General features: G+C 46.6%; 1 protein-coding gene across 1 annotated transcript in view; it reads left to right on the top strand.

Moving 5' to 3' along the window:
* SLAIN2 (SLAIN family member 2) overlaps positions 1–25282 on the top strand; it is a 318048-nt gene that overhangs the window by 90240 nt on the left and 202526 nt on the right. Inside the window, exon 2 of the mRNA XM_085642139.1 lies at positions 8716–8864. Within this exon, the coding sequence (XP_085498265.1) occupies positions 8716–8864 (149 nt within the window). The remainder of the gene's footprint in view (positions 1–8715; positions 8865–25282) is intronic.

The raw sequence follows: 25282 nt of genomic DNA, 5'->3' as shown, positions 1-25282 counted from the left end.
GGCTTTAGGAGAAGTGTGAGTAAGGCCTCGCGAAGGGGGGAAAAGGGGGGGGGGAAGCAGCCGTGTTCAAAAGATTCATTATACATGGCGGCCAGATGCAGAACAAGGAGGGTTGCAAATTGCTTGTAAAAGGACGCAGGTAGGTCATCGGAGCTAGGAGCTTTGTCCCCAGGGAGACCACTGATGACAGCCGTAATCTCTTCTTTAGTGAACGGTTCATCAAGATATTCCCGTTGCCTATTGCCCAGCCAAAGGAGTTCAATTGTCTCAAAATATTGATCGAGGATTTCGCGAGAGGGCGCCTCTCCAGCAGCATATAACTGCGAATAAAAGGCGGTCAGCCTGGCAACCGCCTCAACAGGGGAGGTCGTCCTATCCGGGCCCCCATCTTGAAGAGCTGTGACATATGAGGCGGCGTGCGGTTGGCGCAATAGGTTGGCAAGGGTTTTACCAGGGCAATGGCCCTTGCCATAGCGACAGGCTCTTGCCTCCCTGCCCAGTAATGAAATCTCTTCGTCCTGGAATTCAGTCATTTTACCCCTGATCTGAGGTGATGTGTCGGGACTACGGTGCTGCGATTGTTGTGAGTCCAGGATCCTGATTTCCCCCTCAAGACACTCCAGGACACTCCGGATGGAGCTTAGCACTCCAGACTGCTTGGAAATGCATTCGTCCCGGATCAACGCCTTGAAACCCTCCCAAAGTGTCGAGGGGGATTCGACAGAGCCGGAGTTGAGCTCAAAGTATTTGACAATGGCCGTTTGTATCTCCTTGCGGAAAACCGAGTCGCTGAGCGCGTTGGGAGGTAGCCGCCAGGCGAACATGCGACTTGGGTTATGTGGGACCTGCATGCATAAGCGCACAGGAGTGTGGTCTGAAAGGGTTCGGCCATGTGTTCCACTGAGGTGACCCATGCGAAGGCATCGTGGGTAGTGACCTCCAGATCCAGCCGGGACTACCAGCCCCGCAAGCCCCTCATATAGGTGCCCTTGAGTACATCTGGATGAGCGTGCCGCCATGCATCTAACAGGGAGTTGACGGATAAAATGGAATGTAAAATTGCGGTAGCGGGAGTGTGCAGAGAGTGCGACCCAGAGCGGGTGTGATGTTGAAGTCTTCTCCCCAAAGAAGGGTGGCGGGGTCCCAGAGTGGAAATGTGCTGCCAGACTTGTGTGAAGAACTCCGGACTGTCTGTGTTGGGGCTGTATATTGCAGCTAGGATAAAGGGCTGAGCTAGGAGTGTGCCCTGTAAGAGAACAAATCGAGCCTCAGGGTCAGTGATAACCTGGGATGTGCACCAGGGCAGCCCCCTACGCATAAAAGGAAGAGTGGCTTTCGCCCCAGTGTTTTGAGGAGTCTTCAGGAGGTGGCAGGCAGGAGGTGTCTCCTGAAGGAAATCTATATTCACCTTGTGCCTTATGAGGTGGGCGTGCATAAGGCGGGCCTTGCGGTGATCAATAATGCCCCTGATGTTCTAGGTCTAAAGCATGGTATCAGTCAAACTGGGGTGCAATGACGCTGGGCAACAGAGACCGCTGAGTGGTAGGTGTCAGTGACGTGGTGTGTGATCGCGAATCAGGCAACATGAGACCAAGAACAATATGAAATAAAGAACATAACAAGCCTCTGGAAAAAGGCAGCAAACCCAACAGTGCAATCCCCCTCTGTCCCCCACCCACTCCAAACCCCCAATTAGGTTGAGTATGCCCCCCTACCCTGCCCCGAGGACCCAAATTCGGAAGGGAACTCGAGAGAATGAAGAAGGGAGTTATCCTGAGGAGGCATGGCTCCGCCTGGCATACACCTCCATCACAAGGACGGGGTGGCCAAGCCGTGATGTAGTTCGTACATCAGTTGCACACTACAAGGTGTAACACCAAGGTATGGTCATAGTCGGGTGGGTGCCGCTACCAGGCCGAGGAAGGTCCAAGCAGCAAGACGAAGCCGGACACCGCAACTTTCTTCATGGGCAGCCTGGTGTATAGCCCACCCCCTTTGAGTCACGGGGTCGGCAGGTGCCTAAAGTAACCGCACAAGGGCAAGTGGTCAGTTGTATGGCAAGACAAACCCAATTTGTGCGACCCCCCCCCCCCCATCCCACTCAATCATTTCCCCCCCCCCCAGCACCCGGGGAGTAGTCACAGCGGAAGTATAACTGAGATGAGTAAATAGGATCCGGGGGACACATCAGCAATACTTTGACAATACAGCACAAGGTGAGGTCCAAAGTCAACCAGGAGCAGGCGCTAGATTACGGGGACAGACCCAGATGCAAGACAGCCAATAACTGCCGGGCAGTGGACAGGGCAGTGAGCAGCCACTGACTCGGGTAAAGGAGCAACGAGACGATGCAATGGGGTGGGAGACTGAGTCAGCGGCAAGGTCCTCAAGGTGGAAGGCTGGAAGGCTAAGGCCGAATAACAAGGATATTTATCGGTCGTTGTTGTTTGCACCATTTCTATCTCCTTGCTGTGAGGCGGGCGATGTTCGGCTTTGCTGATTGTCAATTTTTTTAGTGAAGGTCCGGGCAGCTTTTGGGTCAGTAAAGAGATTTGTTTGTGTCCCAGCCTTTATTCTTAGTTTTGCCAGGTAGGCCAGTGAACAGGAGACGTCATGTTTTTGCAGCAACCTCTTTGCCGGGAGGAGTTCTCGCCGGGCCGCCTGCACCGTCAGTGTGAAGTCGTGGTAGAAGGTGAGAGTGTTTCCTTGGTGTCGCACTTCACCCCTCTCCCTGGCAGCCTGCAAAATCGCATAGCGATCCTGGAAATTCAACAGTGTGGCAATGATCGAGCGGGCAGGTGCGCCCTCTGGAGGCCCCGGACCCAGGGAACGGTGTGCCCTTTCCACTTTGAAGACCGGAGAGAGGGTCTCGCCAAATAAGTCCCGCAGAAGCTGCTCGAAGTCCTCCATTTTCGTAATGTTGGAGGATTCAGGCACACCCGTAATGCGGAGGTTGCTTCTGCGGAAGCGCGCCTCCAAATCCTCATTCTTGTTCTTTGAGTTCCAAGAGTTTGTCCATTTGGAGCAGCCTTTGTCTCTCCCCGGTCACGGTGTCCTCGACATCTGAGACTCTGGACTCCAGTTGCGTGATCTGCACCTCGTGGGAATCAACCCTGGTTTTTACAACAGCAAGACTGGCGGACATTTGCACAAGCTGGGTAGCGATGCCACTGACACTAGCCTTTACATCCAACACGATGGCCTTCAAATCGTTGTCCGAGAGGTACCTGGGTCAGTCTGTGGCGAGGTCTGCCATCTCCGGCAGCTGCCCCTCAAGTCTAGTTTGCCTGCGCTGATCAATGGCTAATTTGGGCTGTTTGGCGTCCACTTTGCCCATGATGGAACTTTCTCAGCACGGCGCGTCAGTCGCCCAGCACCCGGACACCGGGGATGGACGGTGCTCGGGGCACAAGGGCGTAGTGCAGCGGGGGACAGCAGGCCGCGGGGTGCCCGAGGTGAACCAGGATCGGCGGAGGCCGGGGAGCTGCAGGATACCAGAGTGGCAGCCGCCACAAATCGAGCAGAAGAGCGAGGTGACCGCCTGTGAGAATGCTAGGCCTCGGGTCGCTGCGCCAGCCCGTAGCAGTCGAGGGGCAAGGTAAAGCTGCAGGTATGACAACAAGCACCTCAAGTATGGCAGGGCAGGCCGCAGGAATCTTGTTGGCCGTCAGGCTTGCGACAGGGCCCCTGGCAGGCGGGGGTGTCACAAGGCTGGCGGGGCTCCGAAGGCCAGTCGCGGACAGGGACAGGGACACGGCGAGCCGGCACAACCAGGGCAGATGTGTGAGCCTCCTTCACTGGGGAGTCGGGGCAGGCAGATCCTCAGTCCTGAGCCAGGAGGGAGGGCGGAGAAAGCCGCAGAAACAGGACTCGCGGCACGGGACCCCGACCCGTGCTGGCAAAGAGGTGGGGCACCCAGTGCAGGCCACGCTGCCCCGAGCCCCACGGTCCAGCAATCATGCCCCCACCCAGTCGCGGAATTCCCCTGATGCGGCGCCGCACTCACTTGTTGGCGAAGGCTATCGGCAGCGGCTCCGACAGGCCGCGGGAGGCAGCAGGCATTCTCCGCAGTGCACAGCACCGCCCCCTCCGCAAGGCAGGCCCGTCAGGCGCGTACAGACCCAGAGCGCTCCCGGTGATCATAGTCCTCACCGCAGCGCAGCCACAAGCTGGGAAACCGCTCAAAACATGCCCCAAGTTGCAGGGAGTCAGGATCGCTGTGAGTGCAAAATAAAATGCACTCCGGTCCGCAGGATTTTGTTGGAAGTTCAGGCTTGGCCGGCAGAGCCCACCCAGTGTGGCCATTTTGTACCCGGCTAAGCCACTCCCCCGCTGAGGAGGAATACTGGACCTGCAGCCTTCATCCCAGGCTGAAGTGACTCGAAGGGTCAGCTGATTAACCTCCAGTTCTGAGCTACAGGGAACAGAACAAGCTCCAGAGAACTCCCTGGATCTGCATTGCTGACCTGCAACTGGATCTGCCCGAGCCCTGCTGTCATCTGCAGGAGTATGTTTGTGATCCTCCAGAGGTGTCCTTCAGGTCCTGGACCCTTTGTGTCATCAGTTGAGCTCCCTCTGCAGGTGACATTCTGAAGTTTTGGGCTCTTCACTATCTCGAACGGGACTGTTTGTAAATAGATCTTGCTGTCTGCCAATTCGAAGCTCTGGTGCACCCAGCGCTTTGTGCTACAGTGATCGCCACGACCGGCAATGCGAGATCTGCATTTCGTGCTGCAGCATCAACAGCCCATGGGGACTGCTGACGTAAATCTTCAGCAGTGATCGTCCTTGATGCCCTACAGGATCTATGTGCTACAGCGACGACCGTCAACTATGTCCGGCCTGTTCATTGCGTCACAATGTCAGCCACCCACAATGCTCTCCATACTCCTTGCGGACAGCTGCATTGCCAACAGAACTCTTTGACCTGGACTTTTGAAGGTAACTCTATCAGAGGGCCTAACCTGGTCCGTGCATCTGGCCAGCGCTCCATTGCAGTCGGCCTTTACTTGTGAAATTCACCCTGTCTCGCACAAGCAGATATCCACGAGTGGCGCTTTTTAGGTCTCGCCTGGCTATCGCGTAAGCGATTGCTCAGCGAGACTTGTGTAGGGGCTTCAGAAAATGCTCCCAAAGGCTTCCCAGGCGGATCGGGTGGCGGTTACGCACACAACCACGCGCATTCCATTTGCCACCAGCTACTTCCTGCGCGTGCGCCACCTCACGCATTCAGAGAGATTTAGTAAGGGGCACAAGACCTTAGGAATGCGGTTTATGGCCAGTGCATGCGAGGCATTCAAGCGCGAAGCTGGCATCTGGCATCGGACTTGAAAGCAGCAGACTGCTTTCGCCAGCGTGCGCTCGGCCTCACTTCCTGCATCCCCTCTTACAACAATGAACTTTCGTTATAACTCACACCCCATATGCTCGTTCCCTCCCACCCTTCCTTTGATGTCCGCTTTTCTTGTTTACAAACCACGCCGCACTCTGCTGCACGCCGCACACTGCTGCACGCCGCACACTACCGCGCACGGCTGCACGCCGCGCACGGCTGCACGCAGCACACTGCTGCACGCCACACACTGCTGCACACTGCTGCATTACTCACTGCTGCATGCTGCACGCCGCACACTGCTGCACGCCGCACACTGCTGCACGCCGCACACTGCTGCACGCCGCACACTGCTGCACGCCGCACACTGCTGCACGCCGCACACTGCTGCACGCCACACACTGCTGCACACTGCACAATGCTACACGAAACACTGCTGCATGCCACACACTGCTGCACGCCACACACTGCTGCATTACTCACTGCTGCATGCTGCATGACACTGCTGCACGCCGCACACTGCTGCACGCCGCTGCATGCCGCACACTGCTGCACGCCGCACACTGCTGCACGCCGCACACTGCTGCACACCGCACACTGCTTTTATGCAAGTTTATGCTACTGACATTGTAAATGACAATGCCTTTTATTTGTTTTAAAACCAAAACATAAATAAAAGGAATTGTAATTTCACAATGCCAATAGCTCAAACTCTTATAAATGCGAGACCTATTGCATTGCAAATGCTTGTTTCTTTTAGGCTCTATACTTTCGTAAAATCTTTTAGAATGCATATTTCCGGTTCTGCTGATGGGAGTTTTTTGTTTTGGTCTCCAATAATGTGTTAACTTTTACTCTATTTTTCTAAATTGGTGTAGGATTTTTCTTGAAGTTTTTATTTTATTACTGTTTGAAATACTGCTTTGTGCCAATCTACCAGAGGGGTAAGCACAGTTTGTTTGAAGTTTGCGTGCAACTTCAACCTGACAGGAATTGTGGTTGCTGCTTGAGTAGGGTTTCACCCTCCTCAACCAGTAACCCAATTTCCTACACTTTATTTTTAGTTGAAATCGGAATCATAAAATGAACTTTTTCACAATAAAGGCTCTTAACTCAAGAAAAGGGATTGTCACTAAAGTCATTAGCTTTGACAGAGCACTCAACATAATTGATCAAGGAAGGTGTGCAGGAGTTGGAAACTATCAAATTGTTTTTTTTAAATGGAGCTGTACATCAAGGCATATAAATTGGTCCAGAGCACACCCGTGAAAGCGGTAAAAGAGCTGCACGACAGTAAATGAAGCCTCAAGTGTGATGCTGTCCTCGGAATAGATGTAGACCTACCCGAAAGACATTAGGGAAAAGCATTTTCAACAGCTTACAGTGCTGACGTTTCAGGGGAACCTATGTGTTTAAAGTGCTTTCGCTTTTTTGCACTTTTATTTGTGTTGAGATTTGTATAACCTCTTTTATCCTTCTATATTTTTATTTTTTATTTTTTATAAATCGAAACCGGTCAGTGCCTTTGGGAATATGATAGTTTTCATTTTTGTGTGCTTGAGACACCCTTTTATGACTGTTATAAAATCATTCTCGAAGGTATTTTTGTGTGAAACTATTTATTTTCTCAACTACAAATCAAAATCTAGTGAAGGGGAAGAGAGAATTAAAATATCAATTTATAATGATAATGTTAGCGTTTCACAGAAGCATTGGGATATGCGACAAACCACTTTCAAGGTGGTCTTCTGTCTGTCATCCGCCTCCAACCCTTCAAATTGTCTGACCACTTATCCATCCAGACAGCTCTCATTCAAATGTCTTAAAGCAACAGGCCACACACTATGGTCTTTTTCTTACCAAGCAGTAGGAGATTTGGAGAGATAAGCCCCCTTGAATGTGTTCTATTACCATTTTTTCCGGGGCAAAACTTCTGAGGGTAGACCAGGACAAGTGCGTTGTTAAATACTTGGAAATTTTGTTTGTGCTGTAGATAGGCCTTAAGTGGAGGTCGGCAGTGCAGACACAATTGCATTTAATCAAGGTCTGATAAATATTGCTCAAATTCTCTGCCATTAGCTCTTAATTAAATGCTGCACTGCTGATGAGCTGTAAACTAGGACTGCAACATGCAGTTCTTCATTGTAAATTACTGCATTAGCAGTCCTATTTCGATAGGGTATACAAATATAAAGTCATTCTAAAAGTGGATCCTGAGCTTGATCTGTGTGGCCGAAATGGATCTTGGATTACTCGTCTGCCCCTTCTTAAGGGGCTTGGCCTTTCTGTTTGGGTAAAATGTTATTTTTGGTGCAGGCCAAATATTGATGTGTGTATGGTTGTCCCCTGCATAGGTAGTTTAAAAAGAATGTCCTGTAATGATCTTGAATAATTCTAGGTTGTTGAGATTGGTTCATTTAAGTTACGTTCTTTACATTTAGTTGTCTCTGAAACATTAGGATTTCCACTGCATTGTAAATGCTAAGCTTTTGTCCGCCAATAGGCAGTGAGGACACCAACTGGGAAAACAAGATTATGGTTTGGGGAAGGGCTTCATCTGAGATACCAGAACCCATGGTAAACATTTTCATCTACTATAGTTTCTTGCCCCCTTATTCGTTCTGAGGAGGTCGGGACAAATTGAGACAGCAACTTTACTTTCAAGTGCACAACTCTGATGAAACTCGTATATACCAAACAATGTGAAACATTTGGTTGCTTGAGAGCCCATGTATCTGCTCTTGCACATTAGGGTATTTTCTGTAGTAGAGCAAAGGTGAACTTGGAAGCTGTTGGAAACCGAGTTACCTGAATACTTTGAGTACAGGTTAAAACCTAATACAGAACATACTGCCTGTCGCCTGTATATTTGAGAAAGGGTGACATTTAATACATATTTGGGCTGGAAACTGCCATTTGACCTGCAGTAACCATCATTTTGGTGGTTTGTTTCCCGTACATTATATTTCTATTAACTTTGCCGTTAAGATGGCTGTCCGAGTTCAAGAAGGTTACTTTGGTCAAGTGGTTTGGATAGCCTTTGATCAGCTCTGTTCATAACAGCCAACCAACAGTACCACGGTGTGAGTTAGATGTCAAGAAACTGAAGTGAGACCCTTGGCAGTCATCCTTTTGGTATTTGCCCACACTGACACTCACTTGTTGCAATATAGAGAGCATAAATTAACTAACTATTGAATATTGTATTTATCTGTTTCCTTTAAAAGGAAACTTTTTTTTGTTGATCACTCATTCTGTAAACATAGATAGGATTATGACTTCCGACACATTCCTGACCTTTGCTGCACTTTTACTGTGGGATTTGTGTTACATCTGTGTTTGCTATTTTGTTAGAATTTAATTATTTTTGTTTCTCCTCCTAGGCTCTACACTTCACCGAAGAAAAAACTTACCCCATTGCAACAGTCCACGAGTCCGTTAGTTTGGTGCCGGCAGGTGTTGGATAATCCCAGCCCTGAAATAGAGACCGCAAAAAAGTCAATAATGCACAGGCTTGAGCAGACAATGTCAGGTGAGTGAATAGCAGAGTGCCATGATGCATGTGCTAAAATGGGTATATTTTGGGCGTATACTGCTAAAATCAAGCCATAATGTCAATATTAAGAAAAGTATTAATTAAAAAAGTTATGATGTCTAATGATGCTACAACAAATCTTTCCACCTCCCCCTGTTCTAGTGAGTGACTTGTTTTTCAGATTGGTTTATTTTTAATATTGCATCTCAGAGGGCCTGAATTTTAAATATTGCCTGAAATGTCTACAACATATCATTGTTAATATATCTTTTATGACGGCTTTTACTTCTATTGATTTCACATAATGGAACATCTTGAACGGAACTATGTAGGATGTTATTGGCCACTTTTTTGGAGTTGAAAAGGATGTCCCGTATATTGAGCATGAAACCATTGAAAAAAAGCCTCCTAAAAGCCTATGAAACATAAATGCAAGTCACTATTATGTATGCAGTGATCCGCCCATGTTTTGATTAAAGGAAGTTCTTTGCTTACGTCATGAATAATTGAGGTAACTTGCATTACTTAAGTTAGTCTGTGTGATGTAGTGTATTAAGAGTATCTAGCGCCCCATGTAACCTTGGAAGTGATGATCTCCGGCCATTTTTTCCACCAGCCGATAAAGATTTTCTAGTTCAAAATGCATTCTCTATCCTATCCTATTTACACTCTTTTCCTGCCTTTCTTTATGTCTGTAAGAGAAGGAGTCATTGCAGACTTGGCGCTGCTCATGTTAAGATAACATGGTGAACCTGTGCAGCATAAAATCATAGGTTTGGAAACTGAATGTGACCCCTTAATATTTCTGAACCTTCTTTATTAGACGCACAGCCCATCTGGGCTAAAGTAGTGGTGAAGTCACGGGCGGGCATTCTCCGTAAGTGAGGGAGTAGCTTGCTTTGGCATGATATCCCCCCCCCCCCCCCCCAATATTGACTCATGGTGCCTAATGGAGGCAATTTATGTATTTTCCAGTTCTAAACACCAATTGGTGCTGTATGTATATGTGTTTTATTTTTCTCTGCATGCAGTGTCATTTCAACTGAGTGTTGACAGGAGTGGTATCAGGGAGTAGCAACCCTTGGTCCTGATGAATAGCCTTTGGGTGGGTTTGAAACCTGTATACCTGTGAAACTCGGGAACATAAAGTTCATGAAGTTTCAACTTCCCCCATTATTTTAATCATGCAGGATAGAGGTACAAATGGGGGGGGGGGGGGGGGGAAGAGTCCGATAACTATTCTACACCGGCGGCCGCCACGGGCGGAGTGCTGGCGGGAGAGCATGGGAGAGGGAGCCGGGCGCTGGGGGGAGCGAGCAAGGAGATACGACACAAGGGTACCCCATATGTCGAGTGGGCGAGATCTAGCTGGCATAAGGTCCCAAAATTCAGACAATGGGGTCTGGCAGCGCGATGCATCCTCCAGCCATTGAGCGAATTTGGGTGCAGGTTTGAGGCCCCAACACATGGAAACTCTGCGCCACGCGAGTACGAGCAGCATGGCAATTAGGCGGCGGGAAGCGTCCGGGCAGAATTTAACAAAGCCAAGGAAGCCGAGCGGGGGGGCGAGTTGAACCGACTAGGAAGTGATCTCTGAAATTGCGGAACAGACCTTGCGCCGGTAAGCGGAGACCTTGGGGCACAACCAGGCAAGATGAGAGAAGTCCTCCGAGAGCAGAACAGCGCAGGCATCTGTCACTGGGGATAAGTCCCAGTTTGTGCAACTGACCGGGAGTGTGATAGAGCCTATGCAAGTATTTAAAATGAATAAGGCACAGGCGATAATTAGGGGACAGTCGCCTGGTCTGGTTGCAACAGTAAAGCCAGTCCGCTTTGGAGATCTCTGCTAAGGTCCACACCCCATGCCACACGGGCCCGATCAGTGGAGATAGAGGTGGCTGCCAGCGTGAGAGCATAAAGTTTGGTTACCAATTTCCGCGGAAAGGAAGTCGAATATAGGAACTAGAGAGCGGTCATCGAGGGAGAAGGCAACGGGAACGTGGAATGTAGTTCCCTGCAGATGGCCCATAGCTGATAAAAGAGCAGAATATCCATGGGGCCGGAGTCATCAGCATGAGAATAGAATGTGTTTCCCGGATAAAGATCTGCTACAGTGTTCAGCCCCAAGCGGGTGGCATGTTTAACCATACCGGAGGGTTGGAGAGGGGGGGAAAACCGGATGGCGAGCTATCGGCATTGAGTTTGCAGAGGGCATGGGGGAACCTGAGAAGCGGCTACATCTGGGAGATTAATCTAAAACCGATCTTAAGATGCAACGATGTCTAAGCTTGGTGAAGATGAAAAAGCGCACTTTAATTTATTGACCTATTCCCCTTTGTCACTGCATGTAGAAGTGTTAACTCCAGTGGGCTTTGTGTGAATTGATGAGCAGTGGGTTTGGTAGAAGGCTTCTTATGATGACCTGTATACACTCATCTGTTTTTTAAGGCTCAGCTGGCACCATCCTGTCAATTCTACCTCTAACATGGCCTCAAAAGGCACAGCTGAATTAGCCATGCTGTTCTTATAGCAATGCGAAAACTGTGTTCACAGGCATTTATTTGGCAAGTGTTTAATACTGGAATCTCTTGCCTAGGACCAAAACCGAGAATCACTGCATTTTGTCACTTCTCAGTTGTGTTGCTGTTGAGTGCAATTTTCCCTGTGTTGCTAGCAAGGGCAGTTTAGAAGTGTTTCATTGTTCATTTGCATGTCCTGTTACCACAACCTGTGTCGGTTTGGCTCTGGGCTGGGGCCTGTTGTCCCTGTTACTGCTGCAGCAACAATTGGTTTTTTTTTTTATATATCCGGCGCACACCACCTGATGCAGCCTGACCCCCGGCTCTTGCCACACTGCATCCACTGCAATAGCAAATATAATACCTAGGATGGGAGTTTGGGAGGGGTTTGCTGGCTTGCTTTACGTTTTAAGTGAATATTTAGTACCTGTTCTTTAATCTTTTGCTCTACTGAATTAGTTAACTCCACTTCTACTATGGGAGGCACTGGAGAGTATGCATGCATGCCTCCCTGTCCAGTCAGAATGTGGTGGTAGCAGTGCCCACCTAACGTACAGGACACTTAGTAATGGCTTCTGCACGGTGTGCCATCAAAACTTGTGCTGTCCACTGGATAGTTTCCTGTGCTCATCTTCCCACCCTCCGCTCTAACCCCTCACTTTCACGACTCGTCACATGTTGGGCTGTTGTCAGTGAGGCCAGCTCATCCTACCCCCACTCCAATCTGTGAATTGTGAAAGGGTAGAGTATTGTGGCTCCAGTACCTATGGCTTTGTAGCCCCCTATGCACAATAGATGGAGCTAGCACAAGTCAAGAAGAAGACTCCACGAGCCAGAGTGAAGTCCACTCCGCTTGTCCCCGAAAGGAGCCAAATAGGCCGATTTAAACAAGTTACAAGTACCACTGACCCGTAACCATCCAGTGTTCTAATAGGCTCATAATGAAGAAGGGTAAGTGCACAGCTTACCCATGCACATCACAAAATAGTTACATGCTTCCATTTGGTCCTGTAGAAAGCCCCCCGACCGACTGGGCACCAAGGGGGTGAAACATGTTGAACATACACGTTTTTAAAGTAGGTGCTATAGAACAGTAGCCCTTCTATTTACTTACCACCTTTCTTTTTAATCTTGCCCCATTTCCACAAGAATAAAACTAACATTGAGTATTGGAGGTAATTTTAATTCACTTCATAACATTGAGAATTGGAGGTAATTTTAATTCACTTCACTCTCACCTTTACTGTTTCTGATCACTCCTGAAAATACCAGTTGGTCTTCCTCCAGGTGGAGGAAAGCATAATAAAGACACTATGATGATGCTTTTCACATAACCACTGAAGCAGAAAAATCAAGATATACCGCCCCGGCGTTTTTCACGTGAATGAGTCTTTTTTTTTTTTTTTTTTTTTCTTTCTTTTTTTTTTTTTTGATGGTAAGTACCCAAGACCCTGGTTAAAAAACAGGACAAGTGATCATTCTCTATTTGATTATTTGCTGCAGCACTTCAGCCAAAATCACTTTGGCTGATCAATGCCTCTACATTATTATAGGGTGGAGATTAGCTGAGGATTCAATGGCTTTGCTGGGCGGATGACCTTAGGTCTCAGGGCTGTGAGCTTGTTAGCCTGGCAGATGTTGTTTGGTAACAGCTTGAGATGTGCATAAGCTTATTGCAAGGTCTGGACAAAGCAGCACGAGCAATTCGGGGCGAGTGAAGCCCTCCGCCATCATGTATCTTTTTCTTTTAATTTGCAGCTTTAAAAACGTGTTAAAACTATTTGGAATTTAAGGATAAAATAGGAGGGCAGAAACCAGGGACCCACATAGGCAAGCTTCCCCTGGTTTTTTAGTTTGTCTGAGTCACCTCTGCCTTCATTTTTTTTTTTTTACTGTTTGAGCTATTGGCATTGCAAATGAAAAAATGAAGTAACAAAAGAAATTCTACGAAAGCAAGGACAGGATGTAGTACCACAGGCTATTACTAGGTGCCCCTGTGAAGTTATAAAGGGACCTCTATTAGCCACATAAGGTACTGCACCATTAATAAAATTAAGATTGCAGCTTAGAATTGCATTAAGGGTGCTGTACCTTATGTGGATAATAGAAGTCCCTTTACAACACCACAGGGACACATAGTAATAACCCTGTAGTACTGCCCCCATTACTAGCTTACTGCGTTTGCAGCCGTCATTAACAAGTATAATGCTTGGTGAGCCCTGCTGCAGAAAAACACATTTATTGTTGTAAAAAATGTAGTTGGGCGAGCTGCACAAAATAAAAGTAAGGCACGCGGCCGCCATCATTAATGATGAAGCATAGTGTAAGTAAAAGATTTGGGCGAGCCACACAACAGAAAACAAAGACGCGTGGCCGCCACTGATGTTGATGTAAATTGCCGGGTGTAACAAATGTAAACATTTTTTTTTAAATGTAGTTGAGTGAGCCGCGCGAAGAAAGTTGCGAGGCTACCATTAGTTAATTAGTTTAATTAGTTAAGCGTGCAGCACTCTACACTGCTTTTGAATTAATAAAGATGAAGCCCAGTGTGCCACGCTTGTAAAATAAACATGTAATTTTTTTAATGTAGTTGTGCGAGCCGTGCAAAATTAAATAAAGTTGCACACCCTCTATTATGAAATATTCACTGTTTGGCATGCGGAGCTGCTTAAAACAAATACACATACCATGTACATGCAGACCATAGTTATGCCTGCAACAGCATTAACAAAATAGTGCTCACCAAGTGTATTTGAAGCCAGTTGAGTAATAACACATGTAAAAGGGGGTGCTCTTATGGGAGGTTACAAAAGAGAAGGAGATGCTAAAATCGAGTAAGGAAGAACTACAAAAAAAGTAAACCAATGAAATACAAAGATTTCCAAAAGACACTAACGAGCCTAATAAAATACATGGGCGAAACGTAGGCCAAATAGACCGCGTAAGCGCTGCCTAGGCAAGACCTAAAAAGCAAGTAAATGAGTGGCAAAGCCAACCACTGGTAAGCAGTGGTCAGGCTCTAAGCCCACTGTAAGTTGACAATAGATCTTTTTGCCAACAGACACCTTGCACTGTCTGGCAAGCGAGGCCTAAAGAGAGTGGGCGGAAGATATACAGATAAATCCTATAGGGAGGCCTTTCTGTAGATCTTCAGCTTTGCTCTGGTTCCCATTTGATGTTTCTTCCAGCCCTACTGTACCTTTGTGATCTCCCATCTCACTACTTCTTGCAGGCCCTACCCTGTGCTGACTGATCCCACTCAGGGTCTGACCCTTTTGCCTTCGGTCAATGCATCTAAGCCTAAGGCCATGCTGGAGGTTCTTTGGCTTTAATATTGGCTTCACTGATGATGATACTAGATCCAGTGGCGCTGGTCTCAAATCCAGACAGTTATACACGTCGTGCTAGACAATTACTATATTGCATCCCTTTCTCGAAGACGACTCCTGTGGCTCTATATACTTGACATCAGTATTGCATGAAAATGGTAGCTATTTTCAGCTTCGAGTCCGGTTCCATTTGGTTCAACAAGGTGAAGGTATAGACAGCTAATTCTTGTTTTGATTTGAAGAATGTTAGTGGTCTTGCTACATCTCCTGGTTCAGCTTAAGTTTCATCATAAGCGTCGACTGAGAAAAGTGACTCCTTTGTAGTTGCCATTAGGAGAGCTGCGGAAGTGTTTGAACTGCTTCTTCCATCTGAAGAAATGGAATATAATATGCCTCTAGAGATCCTTCAGCGTGGTCCCTCTACTTTTGAGCCTCTATTGCCTTTCAACAATGTTTTGATTGATCCCATATTGGCAACTGGTCTAGTCCTTTTAAAATCAAACCGATTTTACTTTCTGGACTGGATTCCTCTAACTTGGTTACCTGCTCTACTGGAACCAGTGTATCTTATGCCAGAATGGCTGGATGCACTCCAGTTGATTTTATAGAGATGTCTAGCTTAATTGAGGAGTATGAACTGAGCATGAGAAAGCCGGCTTGCCATCCACTAACATCAGCCATCTCAACCCATCCTTTAATCTGTTCCGCATTTCCCGGCATTCAGAGTGCTAAGGGGAGATGGCAACCGCAGCAGTAGTCTTCACCTTTCTATTCACCTGGATGTTCAACAAATCGCTTTGGTCAAACCGGTGCACCCAACAGTAACTTCCATTGAAATTTGTTGGACGCCTAACCTTTTCTGGAAGCAGCTCCTCATTTACTCTTTGCTCTACCGATTTGTTGATGTTCTTCATCAAGAGTGCAATAGAGATAGTGGCTTAAGAAGAGTGAGTGTTTGAATGTTACACCCATTATTTTCTGGCCTCCAAATTAATCAGAGGCCTGCAGCTAATCCATGACCTTGGGATTTGAACGTCTTTCTCCGAACTGAGATGACAGTGAATGTACTGCTAGCTATCAACCAAAAGGACTGGATTGTCTCTTGGTCTGCAGGATGCCTAGTTTCATACATCAAGTGAAAAGACTACTACCCAGAAATGTATCTGGGAATAACCAGTGCACTACTATCCATACACTATCCAGTGTACATAATCTTATCAACACATATAATGATCATAAACACTTTCGAATCATAAACCATCATAGTCCAATTAGTATTTCATGAGTCACTGATATGGAATCCAATGTTCAAACAGTCCAAATAGCAAAGTTGATATAAATCTGCTTTATTGATGAAAGATGCAGATGTGGTTATAGTTGCAACAGAAAATTCTGCTTGTAATCAGCGAAACATCAATGTGTCAAATATCCCAATGCATTTCGGGCTCTTCCTCATGAGCCCTTCGTCAGGGGAATCTGTAAAAAGCGATAATAACCTCATTGTAGCACATATGATATCATGACATGAAAATCAAAAGACACCATGGATCCATAGAGGACAGGAAGAATGTGAACTGCCAGTCTTATTCGGTGAATGAAGAAAGAAAACAAGAAAGAATAGACCAAACAAAAATTGATAGTGAGCCAATCCCAAAATGATATGGGCCACCCGAACCCTTACTCAATGAAACAGAACGAGAAATTAGTGAAATAGCACCCGTGAATATCACCACAACAAAGTGAAACCAAAGTGAATGCCAAAAGCGCATCGTATCTCTATAGCGTTTAAAGTATAAGAACTCTAAACAAAAATAGGAGCAACGCCCAACCGACTGACTGTACCTGAAGGAGAAGATATGCTCATTTAAAGTTAAACCAAATTGATGCGGACAGAGTGTTTAAGCCAAACTGAGTTATGCGCTTACCTATGGTTTGGAGTAGAAACACGCACAACAAAATTTCACGAAGAGTCTGAAAATACAGATTCGGAAAGTCTCCTGACCTCCCTCACCATAGTTTTGAGCCACTGCTGTGTGCTGATATGGGGGACCTTAAGTGGAACTAACGCCAACCTTGGGGAGGACTCTTGGAAAGATGAACAGTTCTAAGAACGATTCTCAGTGCCTGCAGTGACCAGTGACCATTGCCAACCTGAGTTGTGGCTGGCCATTTTACCTTTCCTGAGATGACCGTGGTGATCGATGCATTGTCCCTCACCTGAATAAAGTGAAGATCTGGGGCCTTTGGTCTCCATTGAAGGAGTGTAACTTTGCTGACTGTGAATGACTGAGCTGGGTCCCTCAACTCCAGGATGAACAAACTAAGCGTGCATCGTCTTTCCGAGTACAAGTGGTGTCTACACATGAAGGTAACTAAATAAATCTCTGACCAGAGGGGTGTAAACTTGGTGAACCGTTTTGCCATCTCCAAAAAATGCTCAACGTCCAGAGTGTTGTGCGCTAAAGTTTCCACACCGTGAGTCCCCAGAAAATGCCTTCCACCTTTGGTGAGACGTCGGCCTAATGTATGCATTTCATCATAGCATTCGAGATTAAAGTCCATGGTGGAATATGGAATATCAGGTGTGGCTGAGAACAGGTCAATCTGGTGGCACCCCGATTAGGCTTGGCGTGTCTGATACTCGGAACTCTTGACCCTGAGCATGTCCCCTCTCCTTCAGGAGGACCTTATGTCCCAGAAGCGGCGAAAGGTACTCTATCCAAACCTCTACAATACATAAGTTCATGTGTAGGAATTGAGCAGAACAAAGTAAGGGGCTTTGACCTTCCAGAACTAGTAACTGCGCAGCCAGCCAGAATTTCCTTGCACCAATTCCATATATTCAGGCCTTTGGTCTCAGTTTGTCACTTGATTTGAAGAGAAGCAGGTTGATCCTTTGCATGCAAAATTGTCTGGCAATTTTGTTTTGTTAGCCGATCAAGTATTTGCTATGTTCGCAGGTAATGGTTACATATCAGCTCTTTCAGCCTTTTTTCTTTTTCCGGAATAATCCTCATTGCTAATGTTGCCTTGTTGTGATGTATTTCTTAAAAGGGTAACACCACCCACCCCCCCAAAAGAGAGACCACAGAAGTGAGTCCTGAAGCAGCACCCATGTGCACTGAGTGCATTGGGCTCAAAAAATTATAATTAACTGTATATCAGAAACTACAGTTAAAAATTCAAAATGAAGTATTTGCACAAGTCATTTTAACCTCCATATTAGTGATGGAAGCCACAACAGGCCGTATTGGAGTTGAAAAGAAGATCCTTGGGGTAACAAATTCAGGGCCAGTCTGCATGTGAGCGCACAGGTTAACCTCGATGAGCCTAACAAGACTTTAGGGCGATGCCGCCTCCACTACTCCAAGACCGAATGTGGAGGAGACGACTTCATGCTGGTTTCAACCAATGAACTGGCAAATGGAATGGAGCACATTCTGATTCAAGTCGCTTATATTCTAGCCTTCCCAGGTAAATACGAAGTACTATGTGCGTTGAACTGTGAATGCAGGTCTTTATTTAACAGTTCCTTCCTGTTCATCCATCCTCAATGTAGTAATATGAAGTCCTGAACTAACTACGCGCCTACCAATGTAGCATAATGATCCCTTGAGCGACTAAGATTTAATAAGAGCATCACAGCACTAAAGAACGGTTTTCTTCACTGTAATGCATGGATTTGCAAAGTCCAAATCCACCATGTTTTTGCTTGAATTAATACATTCTTTACTACATTAACTCAAATATAGAAAATTACAATACAAATTTGAGAAATAACATTCCCCCTTTAAAGTAGGTTCGACACTTAAAACATTTGTAGATGACCTGTAATCAAAACATCCTGAAAAACAAATGTCAGACGTTGCCTGAAAGAATCAAATACATTTTCTTGGACTTAAATTTCCTAGACTTGCTGTATTACAGAACTGTTACAATAGCAAACCTGAGCAGATGAAGTCATAATTTTTTGCAGAAAATCAAACAAGCCTGTGTTTTCTAAAGGCAGTGTTTCCACTGGGTACCTTCAAAGTTTGTAACTTCACTGGACCTACGCACACACTACTGCACGGACTCAATTAAAAACGCTAGCAAAAAGGTCAAAGACTAGGATTCACATACTATTATCAAACAGGCCTGAAAGGTTTTGGCGAACCTCCGTGTACAGGGCTCTCCGGTGCTTGAGACGTTAAGAGTACCGTACCACCTATATATATATATATATATATATATATATATATATATATATATATATATATATATATATATTCACTGAAAAAACCATAGGTTTCACACATGTTATAGTTAGCGGAAATTTTACTGATAAAAAACCAGTGAAATTCCCCCGTTATAGTTAGCGCAGGCAACTATAACTCACGCGACTGCAATCCTCTGCTGATGCTAATACTGTATTTAGACACTTATTTGCCCATGTCTTCTTCCATACATTTTTAGCTATACATATATTACAAATATTTTTTTTTCATAAAGACACATATGTCATCAGCAGAAGATTGCAGTCGCGTGAGTTATAGTTGCCTGCGCTAACTATAACGGGGGAATTTCACTGGTTTTTTATCAGTAAAATTTCCGCTAACTATAACATGTGTGAAACCTATGGTTTTTTCAGTGAATTTGCAAGGTTTTTTAAATGCTAATTCCTAACTATAACGTGTGTGAAACCTATGGTTTTTTCAGTGAATTAGTACGGTTTTTTAAATGCTAAGTTTTTTTCCCTTATAATAAGCCCTGTACATTTGGTGGCCTTCGGCCACCAAAAGCACAGGGGGTGGGGTAAGTGTGGATAGTGTTTTTTGCCCTTAACATAAGCCCTGTGCTTTTGGTGGCCTTCGGCCACCAAAAGCACAGGGGGTGGGGTAAGTGTGGATAGTGTTTTTTTTATTTTTATTTTTTTACCGTACGCTTACGGTAAGCGTACGGTAAGCGTACCCCGCGAAATTGCCGAAAAAAAAATAAAACCGTTTTTGCACTTGGGGGATGTTTGGGGACTCCCTCAACATGACTATGTGGGAGGGAGTTGTCAAAACAGCCCCTTTACATGTTTTTGGGCTTGATATTTTAAAAATCACTCTCAGTGCGAGAGACAAAATGGCGGCCGCCGCTTCCTGGTTTCGGCCGATTCGAATGTTTACTAAGATCTAAGAGCCAATCAGAATCGCGCTCGCGCACGCCACCGTACGCTTACCGTAAGCGTACGGTAAGCGTACCGTAAGCTGGCTCAGATATATATATTGATTTAAAGGCTATTTTCTCAGAATCTACTGAACAGATTTACACCAAACCTACAAAAGGCACTTCCTTGACCTAGGGACTACCTCTCTGCCAAATTTTGAGTAATTCTGTTCAGCCGTTCGGGCTGTAGCTCGTTCTAAAGGTCCTATGGAAAAATGCATGGGAAAAACGCGTTTTGGGACCCCCCTTTTATCTCAGCCCCCGCTTGACGGATCCCCCCGAGACTTTCAGGGTAGGAGCGGAGCGTAGCGCCCCACCTATTTTGAAAAATTTGCGAGGATTCGTCGACCGGCGCCAAAGTTATTCAAAATAGAATGTTGAGGTTTTCCTATGGAAACGTGGTCCTAACTATAACTACCTACTGGCTATCGCCAGTAGGTAATATATATATATATATATTGATGGCAGGCCCATGTAGAAGTGGACACACGAGCCTTACGCAGGCCTCTTTTAAATGCTGCCTCTCTCTTTCCATCTGGGTGGAGAGGTCTTGGGGGGGGGGGGGGGGGGGGGGGTCAGCATTTCCTACTACAGAGGGAGGGCTACTCTGAGCCCGGTGAGACTCGTCCTTCCGTGCTCCCTGGGCCTTCTGCCTCTCCCTCCCTCCCTCCCTCCCTCTATACCCCTCCGAGTCTGTCAGCACGTATTTCGTGACGATCAGGTCAGAGGTCAGTTGGGTCTCACTATTCCTGCCCTCGTGGGCAGACCGGCTAGATGTGCCAAGGGAGGGCGGGTATTTCCCTGAGGAGGGTCTCGGGAGAGCTCTGGCGGGTGCATGGATGGAAGAGCAAGTGCAGTGCGGCGTGCGTGGCTTTATAAGGCGCTGGCTCTCCAGAGGGGTGAGTGCCGTACTGTTGCTGTGGGGCGAGATGCTGTGGTGGCCACTGGTACTTTAGTGGAGAGGGTGGTACAGGGGCTCCGTGTATGGTAGAGTGCAGTGTGTGCAGTGTGTGGAGTGAGGCGCCTGTATAGACAAGACATGGCTCTATTGTATGCTGAATTGCGGATGCACTATAGGGGGAAAGGGTGGTGTATGCAATGGGGCACCTGTATGGACAAGGCAGGGCTCGAGTACTTTATAGTGGACAGGGGTTGTAGGGAGTGGAGCACCTGTATACATACACAAGACAGGGCTGTATTGCGTAGGAGTGCTATATAGGGGACTGGGCGGTGTATGGAGTGGACTGTGGAGCACTGCACACGGTTCTGCTATGAATGCATGAACAAGGATACAGCTTCAGCACCCAATGTAGGACGCCCATCCTTACCTCATATGTACGTACCCGTCATGTTTGGTGAGCTGAGTCAGTCTCAGAAAGAAACACGGGCAAAAGAAGCTCGGAGGTAGAAACTAAACATATTTTGGTTGTATACAAAGAGCATGTTTGTTTTGTTGATAAGTCAGCTCGTGCAATTTGTAACTTACTGTACACTTTTTTTCTTCGCCGGCGCCGCTGTGCAGGTTGTCAAACGCCTACTCTGGCGTAGAGGCGATGAAGTTCGGCTCTGTTCTAACTGTACTACTAGTACTGGCTGATTCAATCGATGCCTGTACAGGCTGCTTGCCCTCAATGTCGTCGTCGTCGGTCGGGCAGCGGCTGACTTGAACGAGGATGATGGCTCGTTGTGGTGAGCTGCAGTGGTTATGCTGGGGCGTGGCGTGGCCATGTGAAAAAAATCTGTGCACGCTGCAGCGCGCACAGTAACCTGCACAGTCCCTACCCCCCCCCCCCCCCATCGTAAACCACAATCCAGCCTTCTGAGGCTGAGCCTGCCCAAATAAATCAGTGTGTGTGTCCCGCGGCCGGAAACTAAAATGGCAACACTCTCTGTAACAGTCAACAGCACTGCACTGTGAAGTGAACTAAGGGCCTCGGCCCGCAGCTGCCTGCCATGATCAAATTTATGAATCTTCTCTTGGATTTGGGCTCGGCCTCAGGGCAGGCTAAGTGATTAAGAAGTCTCACACAGCCGCAACCAGTCCCTGTTAACCACCGTGACTCACAGTGAACATGCTGTGGCTGCACAGCCTGTACCGAGTACAGTACGGTACATTTTAAAACCCATCCATGTGTGAGGTACACAGCAGACCTTATAATTAAGTGCCGGTGCTAAGCACCGGAAAGCCCCGGCACAAATTAAGCACTGGGTGTGGATTAATCTCCGTAAAGCACTGATCCTGAATCTGGACTGTCTCCTTACTAGCACCACTCTTCTTGGTACCCCACTGACTTTACTATTGTGATCCTTTGTTTCGAAATGTTTAGGTTATCATTTTCACTGAAAAATCTGTTTATTCCAGATTTGTTGTTCAACTGTTTATTTGTTTAATCCTTTTATCGTGTTTGTGGTGAAGTAACCATTATTGCATTCAATACCCCTTCCCCAATGCATTTCGGATCTCATGTGCTCCTTAGTTGGGGGTCGTCCTGTTGAACAACCATAGGTTAAGAAGTAGGTCCTCTCGCTAGTGTGTGATTTGTATAGTCACCTGATAGATCAAGGTTGTGGTCAGGAGTACTTCTTTTGATATGAGGTATGGTTGCAGCGCTAGTATAGCAAATCATAACTGGGAAATTCCATGGGTTTCTGTTTTAAATATTGACATTTGCTATCAATCCCAAAACAAGTTTTTATTTTTAACAACTACCAGTTTTTTTGTGTTCGTGTTTTTTAAAAAAAAATTTATTTCCATAATACGACTGCTATATATTGTCTGGATTTTTGGAGGCATGTTCAAGAGGTTCTTTGAACTGAGGCCTAAAAAAGGGCATATGTACAGGAAGCACATACTCCAAAGTCTGTGTCTAAAACATAAGTGAAACTCAGAAAACTTGCTTTTTGTGATTTTGTATAAATCCATTCAGAAGTTTCTCAGACATTAAGGTTAAAAAACGTGTTTATAGACAGTTGCGTTTGTGGGACTCTCGCGAAAGCCTCACGTTCACGCACCTTAACAAAAAAAAAATAGTGATCTGATTGGCTAAGGGTGCTTTTTTTCCCCCTTGAAGCCACATCGCGGGAGTGAACGCTCTAATTGGCTGGCCGCAACATGAATTGAAGTGTGCCAGCCAGTACAGTACTAGGGGCCTTAGTCACCTGTCCTGAAAAAGTTTTTTAAAAGAAAATAAGGGAACAGGGGCTAAATGTATTAAAAAAAAAAAAATGTAAAAGTAATTTGCCACGATCCCTCTGTTCTCTCATGGGATTGGGATAAAAAAGCAAACTGACACCACCCTTTTTTTTCTTTCATAAATAACCCATGGGACGGGCCAGGGCTAACTTATGGAAAGAGGACGTTAGTGGGGGCCCCCCCTCCCTCAGCTGATTTCAGCCCCAAGGACCCCATTCCCTGGGGCTCTGTGTGCTTTTTGAAAGGGTTGTGGCTGGGGTTCCCCTCTTCGAGCAGAGTTTTGGCCCCGGCAGAACAGACTTGTACCAGTTGGTTTTTGCACAGCCAGTAATTAATGGGTTCAAAGAGATAGATACCAATCACCGTATCAGAGTTTTGAACCCATGACATTGTGAGCAGTAAACCCAAATCTAGGGACCAGCGACTTTACTCCGTCAAAACATGGCACATGTCCTGTCCACACTTATGTGCAGTGCATCAACTTTAATGCACTTCTAATGCAGAGAACATAATATCTGCCCTGTTCTGCTAAAATGAAGGTGGTAATTAGGCCACAAGTATGATCTGAATGAGTAATGGTGTGTGCACTGATCTGTGGGTCACTTCTACTTTGACCAACTGCCCTCTACCTACACAAGATATGCATGGAAACAAGCATAGGCTAAGCTTTGATTACCTCTTCATGCCTGTCTCACTTGAGTGCTGATTAATACCATGCTTATGCCAGATTAACCTCTACTAACACTTCCCTGTAGGAGAAGACTTGTCTTTCATGCGCCTTTAAGGCACTAATTCTGTTAAATCCAGCTCTTTCCACCATGTGGAGGGAAGTTGGGGGTGTCTGATTCATTTGCTCACCCATTCCTCAGATAGTGTAAGCATAACTACGTTTGACAACTTATTAGGACAGGCTCTCCTAAGTTCCATAAAGAGTGTTTCTAGAAAGACAAAGGGGCTCAAGGTTTGGTGGACATGGCACTCTGTCAAAATGTGGTGCACATCCGTCCACCTTTGTTTGCAGTGCATAATGGCCATGGAAGGTATATATCCATGCACAACTGTTTGGTGCAGATACAAATTGATCTGTTTGCTACACTTCAGTCTGTTTCACAGAGCTCCACTTTTGTGTACTACAAAGTGAAGCAAATTGGAAAACACAGATCAGGCTGAAATGGACGCTACAGACCACATTATCTACCTACCGACCTACCTGCCTTTTGCCTTGCTCAGCACAAACTCTGCATAGATAATATTAGTGACTTTTCAAAATCTGTTGCAGGAATGCAATTGGCAAAGTGCCAATCCTGCAGCCTTGCAACATCTTATACAATAGAAGTAGTTGAGGCTACTTCTACAGCAGTGAAACTTTCCATAACCGCGAAGTGATAGCAAGAAAGGTCATTAAAAGGGTTGGGGGGTCGGTTGGCGTATCCGCCAAAGTTGGCGGATGCAAACTAATTTGACACTTGTGCTAACCCCCATAAAAATCTGACATCGTTACCAAGCGCCCGACACATTATCTGCCTTTTCTCGAGTGGGGACATAGCTGAATGTGGGACGACTGCTGGCAGAGAGTTGGCAAAGACCTGACATAGGCCACAACGCATGATTGGAGTATGGCGTGAGGCACATTGATACCGCCCGACTGGCACTACAGCTCTAGATGCAAGGTGTGGAGCTGAGAACTGATGACGGCCCTCCCTCCGGGGCCTCAAACAGGAGATGCGCTGGCAACTGGCCTAGCGTGATACAACAGGAGGCTTTGGAGTGGATTACCTGTCCGTAAGGACCCCCTGGAGGTGAGGTGAGGTGAGGTGAGGTGAAGGCACAACAGTACAGCACAGGAGGCTGTGTGGACCGCACAGCCGCAGTCGCTGGAGACCATATCGTGGTTGTGAACACATAAAGCCCACCTGTTTGGCTCCATAATTCCGGAGGAGACAAGATTTGGTTGCACCTTCTCCCGAGCCCTCTAACAGGAGATGTGCTGATTCCAGAGGCTTATCTGTAGAGACTGGGGTGGAGGATCGGAGAGTTTGAGACACAGGAAATCTGTCACGCTGCATCGGTCCCCCTGGAGGTGAGATGTGAGTGGGGGCATACTAGAGTTGTGGCAGGGCTCCAGTAATACGACTGAAGCACAGGCAAGGCAAGCTGCACGTCTACAATACAGGAGTCCGG

Source organism: Triturus cristatus, chromosome 2_2, assembly GCF_964204655.1.
Source record: "Triturus cristatus chromosome 2_2, aTriCri1.1, whole genome shotgun sequence".
In the NCBI taxonomy this organism is placed as follows: Eukaryota; Metazoa; Chordata; class Amphibia; order Caudata; family Salamandridae; genus Triturus; species Triturus cristatus.
The sequence above is the reverse complement of the archived record's forward strand: the minus strand, read 5'-3'. Positions and strand labels throughout refer to the sequence as shown.